We start from the raw sequence: 22,467 nt of genomic DNA, 5'->3' as shown, positions 1-22,467 counted from the left end.
AAAGAATGGCTTTAAAGGAAAATCAAAAGTCATTAGGTAAAGGGGATGTGATTGGGGGAGAGGGGGCTTGACAAACAGGAATGAGCTTTTAGTATGCCTTTATATTGAGGGTGAAAAACCCAAGGAAGTGGAGATGAAGTGAGTATACAGAAGAAATATAATGAGTGATAAAGACACATGCCTGAGAAAGAGGAGTCAGGTTCACAGAAAAATCCTTTTGTCGACCGTTCGACAAACGTGAAATAAATCTTTCCTTATCTCTTAATGTTTAATTATATAATTACAGATTATCTAGCATCTATCAACTTATTATGTTATTCCTATCAATGTTTTCCGAAGAGCAACACAAAGTTCAACACAATGTGCAAGGGAAATAAGCTGCATGCTTCCGGGTAACTCTGGGGCAGTCACTTAATCTCTGACTCAATTATTAATCTACAAAAAAAAAACATAACAGTAAACCAAGACAATGTAAGCAACTATAGTGCTTCTAATTGTTGAGCTGAAAATACTTTCACATTAAGAATACTGTGCCTCTCTTTACAATAGCCAGAAACTCGAAGAAACCTGAATGCCCAAGAACAGATGACTGGTTAAAGAAACTTTGGTATATCTACACAATGGAGTACTATGTAGCTGTTAGAAAAGATGAAGTCATGAAATTTACATACAACTGGTACTACATGGAAAGTATCATGCTAAGCAAAATGAGTCAGAAAGAGAGGGATAGACATAGAAAGATTGCATTCATCTGGGGGATATAAAGTAACAAAGTATGAGATTAATACCCAAGAATAGCTGAGATCAGCACCAGGAGGATTACTCCATAACTTAGAGGCCAGCCGGGTATCCTAGAGGAAAGGGCAGTTCAGATAGAGAAGGGAGCACCAAATAAAGGATGTTTGGAGGATCCTCCCAGGGGGGGAGATGCATGTCGAAAGTAGACTATGGACTGAACATGTTTGCCACTCAATGCCTCTTTTGCAGACCACAACACCCAAAAGGAGAGAGAGAACACAGGGGATTGCCCTGCCACAGAGACAGGGGGGATGGGGGGATGGGGGTGGGAGGGATATTATCCATGGTGGTGGAAAATGGGCACTGGTGGAGGGATGGGTATCTGATCATTGTATAATTGAAACCAAAGCACAAAAAATTGTAAATCTACAACTGTAAAAAAAAAATAAAATAAAATAAAGGGAAAAAAAAGACCTCAACATCAGACCAGAAACCATAAGGTACATTGAAGATAAAGTTGGCAAAACCCTCCATGATATTGAAGCTAATGGTATCTTCAAAGATGCCACGCCACTGGCAAAGCAAGTGAAAACAGAGATAGATAAATGGGACTATCTTAAACTAAGAAGCTTCTGCACCTCCAAAGAAACAGTAACCAAAATACAAAGAGAGTCTACAGAATGGGAAAGGATATTCGCCGAATACACATCTGACAAGGGGTTGATATCCAGGATATACAAAATACTGGTTAAACTCCACAAGAAGAAAACATCCAACCCCATCCAAAAATGGGGCAATGAAATGAACAGAAACTTTCTCAAAGAAGAAATCCGAATGGCAAAAAAGCACATGAGAAAATGCTCTACATCATTAATCATCAGGGAGATGCAGATCAAAACCACAATGAGATACCATCTCACACCTCAGAGACTGGCCCACATTCAAAAGAACAAAAGCAACCGATGCTGGCGTGGATGTGGCGAGAAAGGGACACTCCTTCACTGTTGGTGGGAATGTCCACTGGTTCAGCCCTTCTGGAAAACAGTATGGACGATTCTCAAAAAATTAGAAATTGAGCTCCCATTTGACCCAGCAATACCACTCCTGGGAATATATCCCAGAGAGGCAAAAATGTATAGTCGAAGTGACATCTGCACTTGTTTGTTCATTGCAGCACTCTTTACAATAGCCAGAAACTGGAAGAAACCTGAATGCCCAAGAACAGATGACTGGTTAAAGAAACTTTGGTACATCTACACAATGGAGTACTATGTAGCTGTTAGAAAAGATGAAGTCATGAAATTTACATACAAGTGGTACAATATGGAAAGTGTCATGCTAAGTGAAATGAGTCAGAGGGAGAGGGATAGACATAGAAAGATTGCATTCATCTGGGGGATATAAAGTAACAAAGTATGAGATTAATACCCAAGAATAGCTGAGAACAGCACCAGGATGATTACTCCATAACTTAGAGGCCAGCCGGGTATCCTAGAGGAAAGGGCAGTTCAGATAGAGAAGGGAGCACCAAATAAAGGATGTTTGGAGGATCCTCCCAGGAGGGGAGATGCATGTCGAAAGTAGACTATGGACTGAATATGTTTGCCACTCGATGCCTCTTTTGCAGACCACAACACCCAAACGGAGAGAGAGAACACAGGGGATGGCCCTGCCACAGAGACAGGGGGGGATGGGGGGATGGAGGTGGGAGGGATATTATCCATGGTGGTGAAAAATGGGCACTGGTGGAGGGATGGGTATCTGATCATTGTATAATTGAAACCCAAGCACAAAAAATTGTAAATCTAAAAAAAAAAAAAGAATACGGTGCCTTGGATATGGGTAAAAAGGGACAATCTTTCACTGTTGGTGGGAATACCCACTAGTCCAGCCTTTCTGGAAAACAATATGGGCATTTCTTTAAAAACTAAAAATTGAGCTTCCATATGACCCCGCAATATCACTTCTTGTAACATATCCTGAGGATGCAAAAAAAGCACAGTAGAAATGACATCTGTACCTATATGTTCATTGCAGCACTGTTCACAATAGCCAAAATCTGGAAACAACCCAAGTGCCTAGAACAGGTGACTGGTTAAAGAAACTTTGGTACATCTACACAATGGAATACTATGCAGCTGTCAGGAGAGATGGAGTCCTGAACTTTGCTTATAAATGGATAGACATGAAGATTTTCATGCTAAGTGAAATGAGTCAGAAAGAGAGGGACAGGCATAGAAGGACTGCACTCATTTGTGGAGTATAAAACAACATAACATGGAGCTGACACCTAAGGATAGAAGGTACACAGGACAGGAAGATTGCTCCATAGCTGGAAGCCTGCCTCATGAGCAAAGGGGAGAAGGCAGCTGGAATAGAGAAGGGATCACTAGGAAAATGATGGCGTGAGGAACTGGTCAGGATGGGAGATGTGTGCAGGAAAGTAGATAAAAGACCAAACATGATAACCTTTCAGTGTCTGTATTGCAAGCCATAATGCCCAAGAGTAGAGAGAGAGTACGGGGAATATCATCTGCCATGGAGGCAGGGGGAGGGTGAGAAAGGGGGGGTATGCCAGGGTGGAGAATGTGCACTGGTGAAGGGATGGTTGTTTGATCATTGTGTGATTGCAATCCAAACATGAAAGCTTGTAACTATCTCACAGTGATTCAATAAAATTTAAAAAAAAAATTTTTTAAAAGTATGCTGTGCCTATCTGGTCACTTGGCAATATTGCATGTATTATTGGCACTTTTGTGTCCACAGAGAAAACAATAAAAACAGACACATTTTTTTCTAAGTTATCGAAGGCATACCCCGATGACACCAATTCCTCTCCCACTGCAACTTTGCAGATATGACTGTTCCTTGGTTACCAAGTCCAGAAAGACTACTTGGTTCCCAGCTACAAACAAGATGGTTTTGTTGTCTAAAAGTTGTAGGTTGGCCCGCTTTTGGCAGTCATAACCAAAGGAATGTCTGGGAGAAAGTTGTTAAGGAAAAGTAGTGAAACAAAGTAGCCAACCTATAAATGGAAAAAATCATAAACTTACTTTTAAGAACCATAATGTCACACTAAGATACATGGTTGAAGTTGTTGAAGTTTACCCTGAAGCTCATTTTTATTGTATTTTATCAACACTGCTAAATTAGGTGAAAATTCTTATATTCTGATAGAACCAATGTTCTCTTTCTCCTAGGGAATTTTGATAGCACATTAATGTTGTTTGTAGGGGAACTGGGGACACTGGTGCTGGGGAATTACAATGGTGGAGGGATGGGTGTTAGAACATTGCATGACTGAAACACAATCATGGACAATTTTGTAATGCACTATCTCACGATGAATTCAATAAAAAAAATTAAAAAGAAAGAAAGAGGTGCTGGAGTAATAGCACAGCTGATAGGGCGTTTGCCTTGCACGAAGCCTAGCCGGGTTCGATTCCCAGCATCCCATATGGTCCCCCCAGCACCGCCAGGAGTAATTCCTGAGAGCATGAGCCAGGAGTAACCCCTGTGCATCACCGGGTATGACCCAAAAAGCAAAAAAAAGGAAGGAAGGAAGGAAAGAAGGAAGGGAGGGGGTAAGGGAAGGACTGGAGGGAGAGAGGGAGGGAAGAAGAGAGTATAGCAGAAGGCCAGGCTCAATCCCTGGCACCCCATATAGCCCCCCAAGCCCTCAGGAGCAAGCCCTGAGCATCGCCGGGTGTGGCCCAAAAACCTAAAAGAAAAGAAATATGTAGCACATTTAACAAGATGAATATATGAAATGTAAAAAGAAAATTTTCATCATGCAATCTGAATTGTGAAGCATATTGAAATTATAACCAAGTGTAAGTAATTATGTCCATTGATTGCTGAATAACTGAAAAAAAAGAGAGCATTTGAAGGCATTTGTTTTGTTAAGGAAAGAAGGACTTTTCCTTAATTTTACTTAACTTTACTTAATTAAAAAATAAATGCAAGGGCTGGAGCAAAAGCATACCAGCGGTGTTTGCCTTCCATGAGGTCAACCTGGCTTCAGCCCCCAGCACCCTATATGGTTCCCCAAGCTCACCAGTAGTAATTCCTGAGTGAGATGTAACACCTGAGCATTGCCAGGTGTGGACCAAATATTTTTTAAAGAAAGAAATGCCTAAATTTTGAATTTTATATAAAAATAAAACTAGATGTGTGACCCATAGATCCAGAGGAAGTGATTCAGATCTCATGAAGTATATCTGAGGGATCCTTACAAATCAAGTATGATCTGCTGCTCCTTGTCTTTACAGAACCTGGGATGGATAGCAAGTTTTGTTGCCTTCAGACTGCCTTTATTCCCTTTCACCAAAACACTGCTCTCACCACTCCTCCTCCTTGCTTTTCTAATTCCTTTCCCAATATTAAGTATAGTAAATATAATTCAATAAAATATGAATACAAACATATAAGATAAATGCTTATAAATATTATTTGTGAATATACAAATAAATGAAATCACAAATATATATATATATTTTGTATATACGTACAAACGTATAGTTCTAATACATTGCAGAATATATTGTTCCTATATGATTAATATATATTAAAGTACAAAATGTTCTAAAGGGTCAAAACTGACAGCAGAAGTGCTATCATCTTTTCACTAACTTGAATGGCATTTTGAATCAGTGATAAAATCATTTACCTGATACTGTCATCTCTAATTTTAGGTATAGAATTTGATACTGATCAAATTGAGAATGGGTAAGATTTTAATCAAAATTTTCTCCCCTCCCCCGTTAAAGTACAACCTATTTGAGAACAGAGACTGCTTTTTTTTTTCGACCCCCCCTTAGATTTTTGGGCTACAAACCAAAGTGCTTCTCAGGGCTTATACCTGGCAGATCTCAAGGCGACCATACGTGGTGCCAGGCATCAACCCGAGTGCTCTACCTGCTGCTTCTTGCTCATCTCTTTTTCTAGAATGCCTATGTTTTGAACCTATCGGACATTCACTAAATGTTTGCTAAAGTAATTAATTAATGCATAACTAGAGTTTGATCACCCTCTTTTAACCCCAGAGGACACGACAGTCCCTAAGCTTCGAAAATGTTAAAATACATCTTATGCATAACAAGAGAGTGTAAGTCATCAAAGGTGGGAACATCTTTGCTCATAGATTAGATGGACAGAAAGGCCAGGGCAAGAGAAATAGGAAAAGAGAAATAGCAGACTTGTTTGGGGCGGGGGATGCAGCAAATGCAGTCTGAAGGTAACAAAGGGGCCATAAGCAGAGGCCCTGAACACATCAGTGATATGGAAGCAGAGTGTGTGTACACATATTAAACATTAGGGCCAACATTACTGCAAGCCTGGGACCCAAACCACAACAACTGAACTTAAAAATGTGTTTGTTAAGGAGGTAGGCTGATGGGGGACAGGGAAACTGAGGGCACTGACAGAATGCAGACAGTGGTGATGGGACTGGAGTTGGAACACTGTATACCTGAAATTCTATTATTGATAGTCTCATCAATCACTGTGCTGCTAGATGAGCCAAGAGGTTTAATGTTCTTCATGCAACTCGGACTCTTTTCTTATCTCATCCTCTCTTCAGCTTTGTCTCTTCTGGACTTTCTACTAAGAGCTCCAGGGCCTTCACTATTTATTCATGCCCTTTCAGAAACTCCATTTCTAAGTTGGATTTAAAGCATCATATTGAGTTCTACTTATTGTCTTTGATAAGTTATTATTTGGTTAGGGTGATAGTTTATAAATGAGACAATAAGCAAAATTATTTAGAAGATGTTAGTAAAACTAAACTCGATTTTGTATGAATAATGAGGAAGTAAAAGAATATGTAATGAACAAACACACTTCACAACTCCTTGGAGTTTCTGACAAGAAACAGAAAATATTTTGCTCCACCCTAGAAATAGAAGTGAGCCCACTGCGGAATATTTCAGAGAGGCATATTTGGATTCAATACCTGAGAGAGCTCTCCAATAAAGCAAACTATTGAAAAATGGAAAAAGTTACTTTCTTATTCACTTATCTTAAACATTTAGCTAGCATAAGTCCAAAAAAATTTATTTTTTGCTTTTTGGGGTCACACCCGGCGATGAACAGGGGTTACTCCTGACGCTGCACTCAGGAATTACCCTTGGTGATACTCAGGGGACCATATGGGATGCTGGGAATCGAACCCAGCTTGGCCGCGTGCAAGGCAAATGCCCTACCCGCTGTGCTATCACTCCAGCTCCAAAACATTCTTTTTTTGTTACTGGGCCCGCTCGAGCAAATCGATGAACAATGGGGTGACAGTGACAGGTTGTTTTTTTTTTTTTTTTGCTTTTTGGGTCACACCCAGAGATGCACAGGGGTTACTCCTGACTCTGTGCTCAGTAATTACCCCTGTCGGTGCTCAGGGGACCATATGGGATGCTGGGAATCAAACCCAGGTTGGCCGTGTGCAAGGCAAATGCCCTACCCGCTGTGCTATTGCTCCAGCCACCCCAAAAATTCTTAAAGCAAGTGAAAGCCAAAGTCTCTCAAGCCTCCAGCCTCTGCGATTTGGAATTTCAGAATATCTCCCTCATACAGAACCTCACACCCGGACCTCAAGGCCCAGTGATGGGGCTGGGAGAAGTGGGCAATCAAAATCATCTGCACAGGGGCCAGAGCAATAGTACAGCAGGTAGGGCATTTGCCTAGCACGCGGCTGACCCAGGTTCAATCTCCAGCACTCTATATGGTCGCCTGAGCCAGGAATAACCCCTGAACACCACCAGGTATGGCCCAAAAGTGAAAATATCTGCAGTTTTTTTCAGCATATGCCCAAACTACAATCAACAAAGCAATCAATCACTAGAGCATAAACAGTTTTAGGCTAAATTTCCAGGTGAGCCTAGAAAGCCAACAGCATGACACTTGTCAATAACCTGTCCAAATACCACCACCACCACCACCACCTTCAGCCAAAAGAAAGGGGGAAGAAAAAAAGCGGTGGAAGAGCAGAAGAGGAGAAAGAAGGTAGAGACGGAGAAAACAAAGAGAAAGTCCCCAAGAGCAAAAGCTCTGGGTTACCAGGTTCATGCACTTGGAATTTGAACAGAGTTAGAAGTTCTAGTAGTATCTTTTTGCTTTTTTCTATGTAAAAGGCAAAATGGAGTCAGGAAGTACTCTTTCTACCCATATGCATGTACCTTGGATGAGACCAGTGGGTGGTTTAGGCCATGTGGCCATAACACCTGCCCAGCTGAAGGAGAAAGCTGACTAAACTGCTAGCCAAGAAAAGAAGTAAAAATCATCTTCTAACTATCCATTTTACAAACCTAAACTCATAGTGAACACTAAATCTCCTTATTAATTACTTCCATCTTACATTTATCCACAGACTATCTTCAGAGCAGTTTAAACTAGCTTTTTGTGTGCTCCCTCAATAGAGTTGTCTTCTTCGATAATTTATCTGATAAATAACTGGAAATTACTAACACTTGGTAATGACCTCAGAAGCATTTCAGGAAAAGAAAACATGCATTTTCAATTGAGAGGCATTGGAAAAGAGAGTCCAGGGCGGTGGAGTAAGTGGGATTAAGAAATATACTCATTCGTGTCTCATGAAGGAAAACCAGAAAGGTATTCTTTCTCTTTTTGATTATTTGGCATCAAACAAACGTTTTCATATCTCAGCTTCTCTAAGATCCAAACTTCTCCAAATTACTTTTCGTAAAGGGACAGATACTACATATTTTAGGCTATGTTCCAATAAAACTGTAAGTTGAAAAAATAGACCAGCCATTATATTTGGTTCATCGGCTCTAGTTCGCCAACCCCTGACCTAAGATGCTAAAATCCCAAAATTATATCTGGATAACTGAAATGGATACACAAGTGTGAGAACATCCCATGGTACGACTGAATCTGAAGTAATGAAAGGCTTTGAAACCAGATCCATGTAATTGTAGTAGAAATTAATTGACATTTTCTTCTTAACTTCCTCCTGTATCTCTTCTGCAGGCGGGGCAGAGCTTTCCATGACCCGAAGTTCTAAAAAATTAAAATATTCAAACTAAGAAGAGCATCCAAGAAACCCTGAAACAGAATTTCATAAAGAAGTACATCCTCCCACAATTCCTCCAGCAAGAAATATACAACAGTCCTCACCAGTGGATGCCACTTCCCAACAATCCTGGGGAAAACCAGCCATGACTTGGCCTTTCTTAAATATGTCGATCACTTGTGCTTTCAACAAGCAGCTTTCAATTGGTTCCCAGAGAAAAATATCTTCAGTGATTTGAGGTACAGCATGTTTTATACCACCCCATGCCCAGAAGTCTGGGTAGAAGAGTTCTATATGTCTCAAAATGGACTAAACAACGCCAGAGACATTCAACCACGCTATTATATTTGATGCTTTGGGCTGGAGCAATAGCACAGCGGGTAGGGCGTTCGCCTTACAAGCGGCCAACATGGCCGACCCGAGTTCGATTCCTCCGCCCCTCTCGGAGAGCCCGGCAAGCTACCGAGAGTATTCGATATGCCAGACACAGTAACAACAAAGTCTCCAATGGAGACGTTACTGGGCCCGCTCGAGCAAATCGACGATCAACGGGAGGGCCTTTACCTTTACCTTTTACCCACCACAAATGCACACATCTTGCAATTTTTTCTTTATACGGAATTACAGATTTTAATTTTGTCTAGGTGGTTTGTTTTAAAACACGAAGTTACTCACAGAAAACAAGGAATACTTTACCTTCACTGCTTTCTTCATTATCATATAGAAGTGAAGTTGAACTTCCTTCCAAATCTGAGTCAGTGTCATCAAAATATGGTTCCCCTTGAGTTTCATCAGTAGGGTCTTCAAAATATCGTGAACCATCTTTCATACGAACAAGAAAATTAACTTGTTTTAATAACTTCTAAACTTTAACTTAAATATTTTATTTCTAAAGTAGCTAATACTTTTATTTTGCTTTGTGATACACAAAACAATCATTTTCTATGGTTACTCATAACATTGCAAAGCAAAAAAAATGTTTTCTAAGAGTTAATTTCCATTTTAAATTCATTTATTATTTTCTACCATTATATATTTTCAAAAAATTAAAAGATTTTTTAAAATGATTTCCTATGGGGCTGGAGCAATAGCACAGTGGGTGGGGCATTTGCCTTGCACGCAACTGACCCGGATTCGATTCCCAGCATCCCATGTGGTCCCCTGAGCACTGCCAGGAGTAATTCCTGAGTGCATGAGCCAGGAGTAACTCTTGCGCATCACCAGGTGTGACACAAAAAGCAAAAAAAGAGAAAATAATAATAAATGAATTTTTAAAAAATGATCACGTATGTTTCTATCTTTATTCCAGTTTAACTAACAAAGATCATTTAAGACCTTGGATGTCAAAGACAGACACCACTTATAAAAATAACCTTTTCTTAGATAACAAAAGATTATCTAAAAAAATCTTCTTTTCTATTTTTTTACTATTATTGTTTTTGTTTTAAATCACCTCAATGTCAGACCTGAATTCATAGGTACATAGAGGAATGCACAGGCAAAATTCTCCATAACACTGAAGCCAGAAGTATCTTTAAGGAAAAAAGCCACTGACCAAGTAAGTGGAAGCAAGGACTATGTAAAATTAAGAACATTCTACACCTCAAAGGAAATGATGATCGGAATACAAAGATAGCCCACAGATAGGAAGAGGGACGATTTTATTTTGTCACCACTTATTTGATAAAGGTTTAATATTCAAGATATATATGTATATATATACTTCCCATGACATATTTGATATGCCAAAAACAGTAACAATAACAAGCCTCATTCTCCTGACCCTGAAAGAGCCTCCAATATGGCAGCTTTGGGAAGGACAAGTAAGGAGAGGCTACTAAATCTCAGGGCTGGGACAAATGAAGATGTTACTGGTGCCCACTCGAGCAAATCGATGAACAATGGGATGACAGTGATACAGTGATATATCTATATAGATATAGATATAGATATAGATATAGATATAGATATAGCACTTGAAGAACTATACAAGAAAAAAACATCTAGCCCCATAAAAGAGAAACAAAAGTGGGGAAGGAGGAGAAGAAATGAACAGAAACGTCCCTTAAAGAAAAAAAAAAAGAACCAGAGAAATGGTTGCACGTGGCCACCCTGGATCCCTGGATTCAATCCCCAGCATCTTATGTGGTCCCCAAGCCTACCAGGAGTGATGCCTGAGTGCAGGGCCAAGAGTAAGGCCTGAGCACCACTGGGTGTGGCCCAAAAACCAAATAAATAAATATAAAGTGGCCAAAAGGCATATGAAAAATTGCTCTACATCACTAATCATCAGGGAAAGGCAAACCAAAACAATGAGATATCACCTCCCCTCAGAGAGACTGGCACTCATCAAAAAGAAGAACAATTACAGTGTTGGCGTAGATACGGCAGAAAAGGGACTCCCAGTCACTGCTGATGGAAAAATCCACTGGTCCAGCCTTTTTGGAAGTCAATATGAACATTCCTCAAAAACTTAGGAAGTGGGCTTCATATTTCCCCGCAATTACACTCCTGGGAATATACCAAAGGGCCCGACAAGACATCTGCACTTCTACGCTCCTTGCAGCACTATTCACATTAGCCAATACCTGGAAACAACCCATGTGAACAGATGACTGGATAAAGAAGCTTAGGTACATATACACAGTGGAATACTACTTGGATAGAAGAAAAGATGGAAGTCATGCAGTTTTCTGATACGTGGCTGGATCTGGAGAGTATAGATGCTAAGTGGAATGTATCTGCAGGAGAGGGACAGACACAGAATGTTCTCACTCATATGTGGGACATAAAGAAAAATAGCAGGGGAATAACTAACACTCATAGAGACAGGAGATACAGGAGGACTAGTCCTTTTGTATAAAGTTTTCCCTGAGGGGTGATAGATTAGAAAGGGACCACTACAACAATAGAGGGAAGTGGTCAATCTGGACAAAGACTGCCGAAAGGAGGTGAAGAGGTATGCATGACACCATATCAGAAACAGTTCTGTAAACAACTATACCTAATAAGAAAAAAGAAAAAAGTTCCTGCCATAAAAGCAGGCTGCGGGGTGAGGGTGGAGTAGGGAAACCATGAACACTTGTGCACAGAAGTAGACGCTGGTAAAGGGATTTGTGCTGGAACACTGCATACATTCACATTTAATGAAACTCAATCATCAATAACTTTTTAATTCAGAGTGATTCAATAAAAAATATAAAAAGGCCTTCCCGTTGATCGTCGATTTGCTCGAGCGGGCCCAGTAACGTCTCCATTGGAGACTTTGTTGTTACTGTGTCTGGCATATCGAATACTCTCGGTAGCTTGCCGGGCTCTCCGAGAGGGGCGGAGGAATCGAACTCGGGTCGGCCATGTTGGCCGCTTGTAAGGCGAACGCCCTACCCGCTGTGCTATCGCTCCGGGGTGTTAATTTTTTAATTGTTTTGTTATTTTGGGGGTAGGGGGGAGGTTATATCACAGTATTCAGAGATAATTCCTGGCAGTGTTGGGGGACCATATCGGGTACATTGGTGGTGTTAAGGAATGATTAAGCTAAATATCTAAATCAGAGTCAACAACAGTGAAATCGCAAGACCCAAACTTTAATAACCAAATTTTAATAACCAAAGGTGCCAGTCAATGTAGGCTGGAGGGATGAGAGAGTAGGAGAAGAAACCTTGAATCCTGGTGGATGGAAGCTAACACTGGTGGTGGAATTGGTGATAGGACATTGTATGTCAAAAACCAACTAAGAATAACTCTGTAATTCATAGTGTTTTAATAAAGTTAAATTTTGGGAAAAAAGAAAAATATTACAAAAAATAAAATTGTTAAAGGTATTCCAAAAACAAAGGAAAAGAAATACTGACTTCGAAAGAGAGGGATAGACATAGAAAGATTGCATTCATCTGGGGGATATAAAGTAACAAAGTATGAGATTAATACCCAAGAATAGCTGAGATCAGCACCAGGAGGATTACTCCATAACTTAGAGGCCAGCCGGGTATCCTAGAGGAAAGGGCTATTCAGATAGAGAAGGGAGCACCAAATAAAGGATGTTTGGAGGATCCTCCCAGGAGGGGAGATGCATGTCGAAAGTAGACTATGGACTGAACATGTTTGCCACTCAATGCCTCTTTTGCAGACCACAACACCCAAAAGGAGAGAGAGAACACAGGGGATTGCCCTGCCACAGAGACGGGGGGATGGGGGGATGGGGGTGGGAGGGATATTATCCATGGTGGTGGAAAATGGGCACTGGTGGAGGGATGGGTATCTGATCATTGTATAATTGAAACCAAAGCACAAAAAATTGTAAATCTACAACTTTAAAAAAAAATAAAATAAAATAAAGGGGAAACAAAAAAAAAAAAAGAAATACTGACTTCTTTTACTTTAGTAAAGAAATTAAACAAGTGATTTTTTGATGCGTAAACTTAGATATGCACACTTTAAATATTATTTTATCTAAATTTAATAATAAAAAACCTAAGCACAATTTTTATTATTATATTTTATTTTACTAAGTTCACTCTTGACTTACATTTTGACACAGCAGACACAGTGGGTACCCGAGCCTGATGCTTACTATTCTTTGGTTTATCTGACTTCCCATCAGAATCCTGATCAGATGGTTCCTTCATATTCTCTGTAAGTACAAAATTGATACAGAATAAGGAAGGGTTGAAACTATAAAAGTCATTAGCAGATTTCCCCCTAAGTCCAGAACAGCTGACACAGTATGCATTGGTGATCCTGTGTTTGCACAGTATCCAAAATGACATCATCAGAAGAGTGCAGAGACATATACAGAATGTCCAAATACAGTCAGACACTTCCCCTTTCTCCCTGGCAATTCTGATTTTTCAGATGGTCATAGTAAACATCACCCCACAAGTGCATTTTTACCCCAAATGACATTCTTCAACATCCATCCCTCCATCCTTCTTTCTTTTCCCATTACTAAATTCTCCTGGTGCTATTAACTACTTTAAAAATATTCATTGAGGTTACCAAATATGTCTTAAGTGTTATGTCAGGCACTAAATTAAATTCCTAGATTAGAGAGGTTCCTTTTCTTCTGTGGAGATGCTGGTTCGAGATACAGATATCAAACAATCGAAGAATATTGAGTACCACTGAACAGAGAGAAAAGAGTGCTATGGGCTTGTCCAGCAAAATGGCTAGAGCTGGGGCTTACAAAGAGGTACAAGAGGCACTGGCGAGGAGTCCGAATGGTCAAGTACAGAAGGGAAATAGGGCTAGGATGAAGGAGACGTTACTGGGGCCTGCCTGCTCGAGGCAAAGAGACCTTCACAGAGTGGTCTGGGTCTGTGATGGGATCAAAGTAGTCTAGACCAGGAGAGGGCAACAGGGGAGAGGGGCATATAGTAGAACATGAATTGGCTTGGACTATGTATGTAACTTATTTCAAGGTTGTGAAGGGTTTCAGGATGGGTGATCCACCAGATTTTCTCTATCGACACTCAATGCATTTGAAAACAACTACTCTCCATCTCTTTCTTTTAAGTAACTCTTGGCTTCACATTCAATACCCCATTTTCCCTCAATAGTCTTCAATGGCAGTCAGGGCTGGCAAACAGGATATGGCACTATTTCTACGTTGGTCAGATGTGTACAGGTCTTCCTAATCTTATATCTGAGAAGGCTACTTTAAGTTAAAAAAAAAAACACCTTAAGTCAATATTTTACTTTGACAGCTACCCTGCTTAGGTACCCTGTTTACGACACCATGAGAGCTTAGCCTAGCCCTATTACTCAGAACTCAGAATACATACAGCTGCCTGTAGTTGGGCTTATTATCATGTAACACAATGCCAATTTTATAATAAAATGCTTAATGTCTCATGTAATTAATTATACACAGCATGTCTGTATGGGATCGGTGTGAGGCTCAGTCCCTGCTCTTGCTTTCTCTCTCCTCTCTCTCTCTCTCACTCAGACACACACACACACACACACACACACACACACACACACACGTGTGCGCGTGCATGCGATTAATATATCCCAAGCATTACTTTTCAAGGAGGGGAAAGGTGACCACATTCTGCTAATGCTCTGTCCTAATTCTCAGGAAGTTCCTTTTATCTGAAACAGAAATCTTCCTCTATGCAACTTGGATTCACTTACCCCTCGTTTCTTCTTCTAGTAACAAAATGTGTTTTTCTGTATACTGCAGAAATCACAAATTAGCTAGTGCATTTTTCTATGTCTTCTCTTTTCCTAGCTAAAGGACCTCAATTCTTCCCATTATTCCTCACTGATATGATTTCAGCTCTTTGAGAAATCATGAAGTTAATTCCCAGCATATCTAATATCCCTCCAAATTTGGGGTCTTTGAGACAAACTATCACTTTACCTGCTAGAGGTAACTGTATTTCTTTAAAGCAGACTAAAATTATGCTCTATTTGAAAAGGAACCTGAGGCTCATTGATACTGATTTGTATCCATACTCCATTTGTAACGGACAGGAATGAGTAAACCTTATTTCTGTGCTCTTAATCACATTCTAGCTTATACCACTGAACTAGTTAGATTTGGGAGTCTATTTGAAGAGCTGCCTTAAATCTGCCTTTATTATATTAGAGCTCAATGGTCCAGCCTTGCCTACTTGATATTTTAGACTGTGAACCGTGGAAATATGTAAAGGGGGAAAAAATCACAGTACACAGAGATGCAAGTGAACATATTGCTAGAAGGTTGGCTGAAGCCAGACAAAGCAGTCCCCACGGTGACAAATACTCAACTCCACTTACTAGAGTTCCGAATCAGTCCTCACTTTCCCAGGCTTCAACACTACACAGAAGCGTGTTTCAGAGCTGGTCATGTTAAGACTCTTAGAGATTGTTGCATAAAAGCAGACAACTTAGGTTTTCACTTTGTAACATGAAATATAACTGTGGAAAGAATAGCTTGTGTGTTTTGAGTATATTCCAGGTGTCAAGTACTTTACAGGTGAGAAAGCAGACCAGTGAATCCTTCCCTGTCATCTAAACTATACAATCCGTTTCTAAATCCTATAGCCAAATACTATTTAAATTACTCTTCCTTTTGTGATACTTACTGTAGACTGTCAGATTTAAACACCTAGGTTTACAATATTGTTCATAATACAGTTATTATGGGCTTTCTGTGTTGGAACATCAACATCATCGCCGAAGTGACCTTACCAAAAATTACCATACTACTTCTGTTTCTCATAATGGTTTTTCTTTTCTTTCATTTTGTTTAATATGTTTTTTAATGAATTACAATGAGATAGTTATAAAGCTTTTATGATCAGGTTTCAGTCATACCATGTTCCAACACCTATCCTTCCACCAGAGTATACTTCCCACCACCAATATTCCCCACATCCCTCCTGCCATCTCCCTCAACTCCCCACCAGCCTGCCTCTTGGCAAGTATTTTTCTTCTTTTTATTCTTCCCTCCCCATACCCCTCCCTTGGTTTTCAATACAGAGAAGCCATCATGTTTGGTCCTTCACCCACTTTCCGCACAAATCTCCCATCCAGAGAGATCCCTCCAACCATCAGTGTCACAGTAGTCCTTTCTGTACCCAAATGCCCTCTCCCCCAGCCCTTATGACAGGCTTCCAACTGTGGACTAGTCATCCTGCTCCTTGTTTCTACTCTCCTTGGATGTTAGTCTCATGCTACGTAATTTTTAATATCCCTCAAGTGAGCACAGTAATTCTATGTCTGTCCCTCTCCTTCTGACTATTTTACTTGCCAACTGGTCCAGCCTTTTTGGAAAACAATATGGGAATTCCTCAAAAAACTAGAAATTGAACTTCCATGTGACTCAGCAATATCACTCCTGGGAATATACCTCCAGGGTACAAAAACACACAGCAGAAATGACATCTGCACCTGTTTGTTCATTGCAGCACAGTTCACAATAGCCAGAATCTGGAAACAGCCTGAGAACCGTTTTAAAAAAAACAAAACAAGACAAAACTGGAACCATATGAATTTCAGGAGTGTTTTGTCTATTTCTTTGAAAAAATGTCATGGGTACCCAAGGACAGCAGACACATGGGCCAAAAAGATTGCTCCATGTTTGGAAGCCTGCCTCATGAGCAGGGTGGAGAAAGCAGCTGGAATAGAGAAGGGGTCACTAAGAAAACAAGGGTTGGAGAAATTGGTCGGGATGGGAGATGTGTGTTGAAAGTAGATACAGGACCAAATATGATCACCTCTCAGTATCTATATTGCAAACCACAGTGCCCCAAAGTAGAGAGATAGTATGGGTAATATTGTCTGCCATGGAGGCAGGGGGAAGGTGGAAAAGGGGAGGGTATACTGGGATTATTGGTGGTGGGGAATGCACACTGGTGGAGGGATGGGTGTTTGATCACTGTGTGATTGTACTCAAATATGAAAGCTTGTAACCATTTCTCACGGTGATTCAATAAAATTTTTTTAAAACTGATACATCTACACAATAGAATACTACACAGCTGTCAGAAAAAAAAATGAAGTCATGAAATTCTGTTATAAATGGACAGACACGAAGAGTATAATGGGTTTTCTTTACCATTAACCACAGCCTCACCTCACACGCTTCCCCTTCTCCTCATCCCCTCCCACCTAAACCATCTCCCACACTGTCTCTTGTATTTCTAAAAAAAGCTCTTACTGGGCCACTCTTCTTGCTTGGATTAGTATAAAGAGCTTGTCCTGGTATAAAGAGTTCACCTGGATGTGCACAGATGTCTTTGATTTCAGGATCTGTGTCTCCTCTCCTGTGACATCCCACTTAATAGCCCCATCCATAGCCCTGCTTCCTTCGCAAACATTTTCATTAGTAGCTAGGGCAACTTAGAACTGGGAACAGGCAGACGACTTGTATGCCATTCTAGTTATTTGTGTGCTGAAAGTAACTCTCAGCTGTGCACCGTGTGTCATGCACGGAACTACCCACATTGCCTGTATCCTGCTTAATTGTCCCAAGAACTCTGTGGACGAGGTAAGCATGACTGGCAAGGCTGGCAGTCCTGACATAAATAAGACTGGGAACCCGGGGCTGCAGTGATGGTACAGTCGAAAAGGGCACTTGCCTTGCATGAAGGCAGATCAGGGCTCGATTCCCAGCACCCCAGATGGTCCCCTGAGCACTGCCAAGAGTGATCCCTGTGCAGCTCAGATAGAGAAGGGAGCCTCTATCCTCCCAGGAGGGGAGGAGGGAAGATGCATGTTGAAAGTAGACTATGGACTGAACATGATTGCCACTCAATGCCTCTTTTGCAGACCACCACACCCAAAAGGAGAGAGAGAACAAAAGGGAATGCCCTGCCACAGAAGCAGGGTGGGATGGGGGGTGATGGGTGGTGGGAGGGATATTGTCCATGGTGGTGGAAAATGGGCACTGGTGGAGGGATGGGTATTTGATCATTGTATAATCGAAACCCAAGCACAAAAAAATTGTAAATCTACAACTGTACCTCATGGTGTTCCACTAATAAAAATTAAAAAAAAAAAAAGAGTGATCCCTGTGCATTCCCGGATGTGCACCCCCCCCCAAAAAAAAAGACTTAAAAAAATTTTTTTAAAGACTGGGAAACTGAAGGACAGAGGATCTTTTGCCAAGCACCCCGCAGCTGAGTAAGGGACAGGTTTGCTGAACCCCGAAACACAAGCATTACCCCTCCAGAACCCCTCCTTTTGGCTTCGTCGGATCTAACTTCTTCTGTCTAAGGCCACGGGGTCCAGCAGCAAGCCTGGGAAAGCTGGACACACTCAGCCTTGAACTGGCCAGGAGGAAGGACACGGGAAAGTTCCAGCAAAAGGCTGAGGGACGCTGCTCCAGCCTGATAACGTCCGGGTGGAATTTCCGCAGAGTGGCTAACAGATTTTAGGGGGGCTCTGCGGAAAAGACAGAAAAGACGCTGCTAAAGGGGGTGGGGGGTCTAAACTTACCAAAGGCACCGGCCCCCGCAGGGTGTTGCTACTCTCTGGGCGGGCGCCGAGGCCGGCGTTTACAGCGGTTCCCATGGCAACGCAACCCGCGTCTCGGAGCGCGGCAAGGCGCAGGCGCTGGCGGGAGGCGGCTGGGGGAGGGCCAGAGCTGCGCCCCCAGCAGCGCCCACCTCTGTCGCCCCTCTTTGGACCTGGCGCTTTCTTCACCCCTCCCTTGGGTTTCAAGCGAAAGCGGAAGATCCAGCCTCCTTCTACCTACCAGTTTACTGACCCCTGAAAGTGCGTTGATGCGACTTAATGATGATTTTCGACTTCCAAAGAGAGTAATACTAAATTGAATCCTGAGCCAGTAATACTCCAAGTCATACACGCTCAAGGTAAATGACAACCGCACCCCGCTCCCCAGGCACCCGAGGATCCCTCGGGGGGGAGGGGGGGCTCATCAGCGAAGACACCTGGTGGTGTGTTTGGTGTTGTTATTTAATTTACGCTTTTTGTTGGTCCCTGAGAGCAAATTCGATTTCCTGTTGTGTGCTGCTTGAGAGCAGAGAGCTCCAGGCAAAGTTGGGCCTAGCTTGACAGGTGGCGCAACCCCTTCAGAAAAGCATCTGGCAGTTTAATTCAAAGTTAGACATACACCACATGAAAAGTATTTGCCCAGGAGATGCAAAATCTATGCTCCTACAAATCCCTGTACATGAACGAACGTTAGCCAAAGCCTGAAAATATCCAAATAGCTCTTGGCAGCTTAACAGATGATCATCTTTAGGCAGAAGAAAAAAACTGAGTAGATGTCACATGAGATGTCAATGTTAGTGAAAGAACAGATACAAAATAACACCAAATGTATGCGTCCACCTAAATAAATTGCTGTCTTTGACTAGAGCCATCAAATGATCAGCAAATGAGTTTGCAGCAGCTTTCTGGGGCATCATGAAACAGCCGTATGTTATAAAAATGATCAGTCTATATACAAGAAAATTAATGTGAACTTGGGCTATTAAATACATCAGTCAGTGGGGCTGGAGTGATAGCACAGCACACGGCCGACCCCTGTTCGATTCCCAGCATCCGATATGGTTCCCTGAGCATTGCCAGGAGTAATTCCTGAGTGCATGAGCCAGGAGTAACCCCTGTGCATTGCCAGGTGTGACCCAAAAAGAAAATAAGTAAATAAATAAATACATCAGTCAAATACAGCAGAATTCACCTCCCACAGCGCAACAGTTTCCAAACCCAGTTATACCTCAGAATCAGAGCAAGCTTTTAAAGAGCTTACTAAAGCCTTCCACCAGTTTCTGACCCTTAAGTAGGGAGGAGTGTTACAGCAGGTTGGGACCAGCGCTGAGCTCCTCTAGACAATGTGTAAGATTATCATGTGTACCACTGCAGCACTTAGGTGTTACAACTCTTTAACAGAGCAAGTTGGTTGGAATGACGGCTGACACAGGAACACCTGCATTAATTATTTCTACCCCACACTTTACCAACTTCTGAGGCTCCATTATACAGAGACCTGGGTTTATATGCATTCTGTCTCCCTGCCTCCCCTTGTTTCTATCTGATTGGCTAGCCACGTACACTCGATCAGATCACTAAGGGCTAAATGAAATTCCCAACTGCCGTAACTGTTAATCCTCCTGTACAGCGACTCAAGAAGTTTGCCCCTATTTTTTATTGGTTTATCGGTACAGTCAATCAAGTATAAAGAGCTAATTGAAGGCCTAGATGATCCAGCCCCTACCTTCTGACTTCCTCTTGACTGAATCCTCCTTCCTTTGTTCCCTTACCTGGCTCCTTTATGATTTTCTCCAGATCTAACCCCTCCCTCAATTCTTCTAACAATCCCCATTTCTAGCAGTGGTGCCCTAAATACTTTAGGAGGAATATGGATGAAAATTTATCTTTGGAAGATACTTCCTGCTGAAAAAAGACATTGATGTTTATTATTATGATGTTCAGGCATTAGCCTTATTGGAGATAACAGTGAAGGGAAAGTCAGACTTCAGTACAATTACTCACTCCAGTGGGCTATGGAAAACACTGCAGTTGGTTATGTGGTTGAGAAGCAGGACCCTTTTGGAATTCTTAGACTCTGGGGAGACAACTGTGGTTATGTAAAAATCCTGAAAATAGCAGAATAATAGCAAAGAGTATCTCTACCACGAAAGGGTCCCTTTTTTACGAATTTCAAAAGCAGGGATTGTAGGTATTACAAGACAGATAAGGTCACTGCTCACACTTAACCAGAGGTTTTGAAGAGGTTACTTCAGGCCTTCAGATGTTAGGATTGGTATTTTTTTCTTTTTTAATGTCTGTGTTGAAATCTAGGTAATTGTCCCTGATATTAAGGGGCTAAGTCTTAAACCTCTGGGTGTGCTAAATTGATGTTTCTTTCTTTTCTTTTCTTTTCTTTTCTTTTCTTTTTTTTGAGTCACAGCCAGTGATGCTCAGGGGTTGCTCCTGTTTCTGTACTCAGGAATCACTCCTGGTAGTGCTCGAGAGACCAATATGGGATGCCAGGGATCAAGCCCGGATTGGCTCTGTGCAACTGCTCCGGCTCTGATCTGTTTACCTGTGAGTGATGAATCCAGCTCAAAATCACAGAACTCTTGATGACTGTGGGGCTGAAAGGGACCAGAAACATACCTTGGCAGATGGTCTTAATTCTGGTGAAAGTGCTTCAGCCAGTTAGGATTTTAATACAAAGGTGCCTACAGAGAAGAGAGGTTACCCAGTAGAAACCCAAGGCTCTCAGAGTACCTGCTAACCAAACTCTTAGACCTTGTTTAAAAACAATTGAGGAAAAGAATATGCCTTCACATCAAGGAATACTCTAGTGAAATAGATCAGACTCTCCCATATCAGGCTTCAAAGAGACTAATACCCAAACCAGGGCGTGGACCACCGCACATCTTAAGCAAAATCAAAGGAAGAACTAGTCTCCAATTTTGAGATATTTTCTGAGCTGCCCAATTTGTATCTTCAACAAATCTGATTTATTATTCTTTCCACTTTAATTTTTTGAGTCAAACCTGAAGGTACTCAGGGCCTGATCCTGGCTATGCATTCAGGGACCACTCAGTGGAACCATATTAGATGCCAGGTATCAAATCTGGGTCTGCCATATGCAAAGCAAGTGCTCCGCCCACTTTACTGTCTCTCTGGCCTCTCTTTATACTTTTAATGAGACCTGAAATTTCCAAAAGGCTATTACATATAAAAGTTCTACTGGCATGTTGGATATTCCAGTATTTGAAGCAAGAATATTTTAGTTGTGTGTGGGGTTCTGTAATAAGCAATAAAGTGGCCAGGTTTAAGGTAGAGAACATGGTTTCAAAGTCATTTCTAAGCCTCTAAAATTAAGTATGGTAACTGAGGAGATGACTATTCATCCAAAGGTTGCCCTTGTTTTCTAGGAGTGGCATAATTTGGGAAAGGGTGTAGATGATTAAGGCCCTTCCCAAATTTAGAGGTTTCCTGTATCTACAAAGCTGTGACACCATCTGCTCCTAAAGCAGTTAGGCCATCGAGCTGCACCTGAATCTAGACTTTTACTCAAGTAATCCACTAGTCACTTTTTTGTGACGAATACCTGAGGTTAGACTCCCAACAATATGCCTAACCTTTCAAATACAAAGGAAAGTTGCTTATCAAGTTGTGGGAAAACTAGAATTGTGACTTATTTAAAACCCGTTTTGAGATATGAAAGAAAACTACTAGTTCTTATGCCCCAGAAGAGTGGGATGTTGCCCATGTCCTTCAAGCTTTCATAT

The 22,467-nt window shown here is 41.4% G+C and overlaps 1 protein-coding gene across 1 annotated transcript in view; it reads right to left on the bottom strand.

The window, feature by feature from the left end:
• Positions 1–9,593, bottom strand: part of CFAP44 (cilia and flagella associated protein 44) — a 134,116-nt gene extending 124,523 nt beyond the window's left edge. Inside the window, exons 1-3 of the mRNA XM_056109135.1 lie at positions 9,461–9,593; positions 8,592–8,751; positions 3,555–3,717 (exon numbers count right to left, since the gene is read on the bottom strand). Coding sequence (XP_055965110.1) covers positions 3,555–3,717; positions 8,592–8,751; positions 9,461–9,593 — 456 coding nt within the window. The remainder of the gene's footprint in view (positions 1–3,554; positions 3,718–8,591; positions 8,752–9,460) is intronic.
• Positions 9,594–22,467: the final 12,874 nt, after the last annotated feature.

The sequence above is a fragment of the Sorex fumeus genome, unplaced genomic scaffold, assembly GCF_029834395.1.
Source record: "Sorex fumeus unplaced genomic scaffold, SorFum_2.1 ptg000265l, whole genome shotgun sequence".
Classification (NCBI taxonomy): Eukaryota; Metazoa; Chordata; class Mammalia; order Eulipotyphla; family Soricidae; genus Sorex; species Sorex fumeus.
Note: the sequence above shows the minus strand (reverse complement) of the source record. Positions and strands in the feature narration are given on the sequence as shown.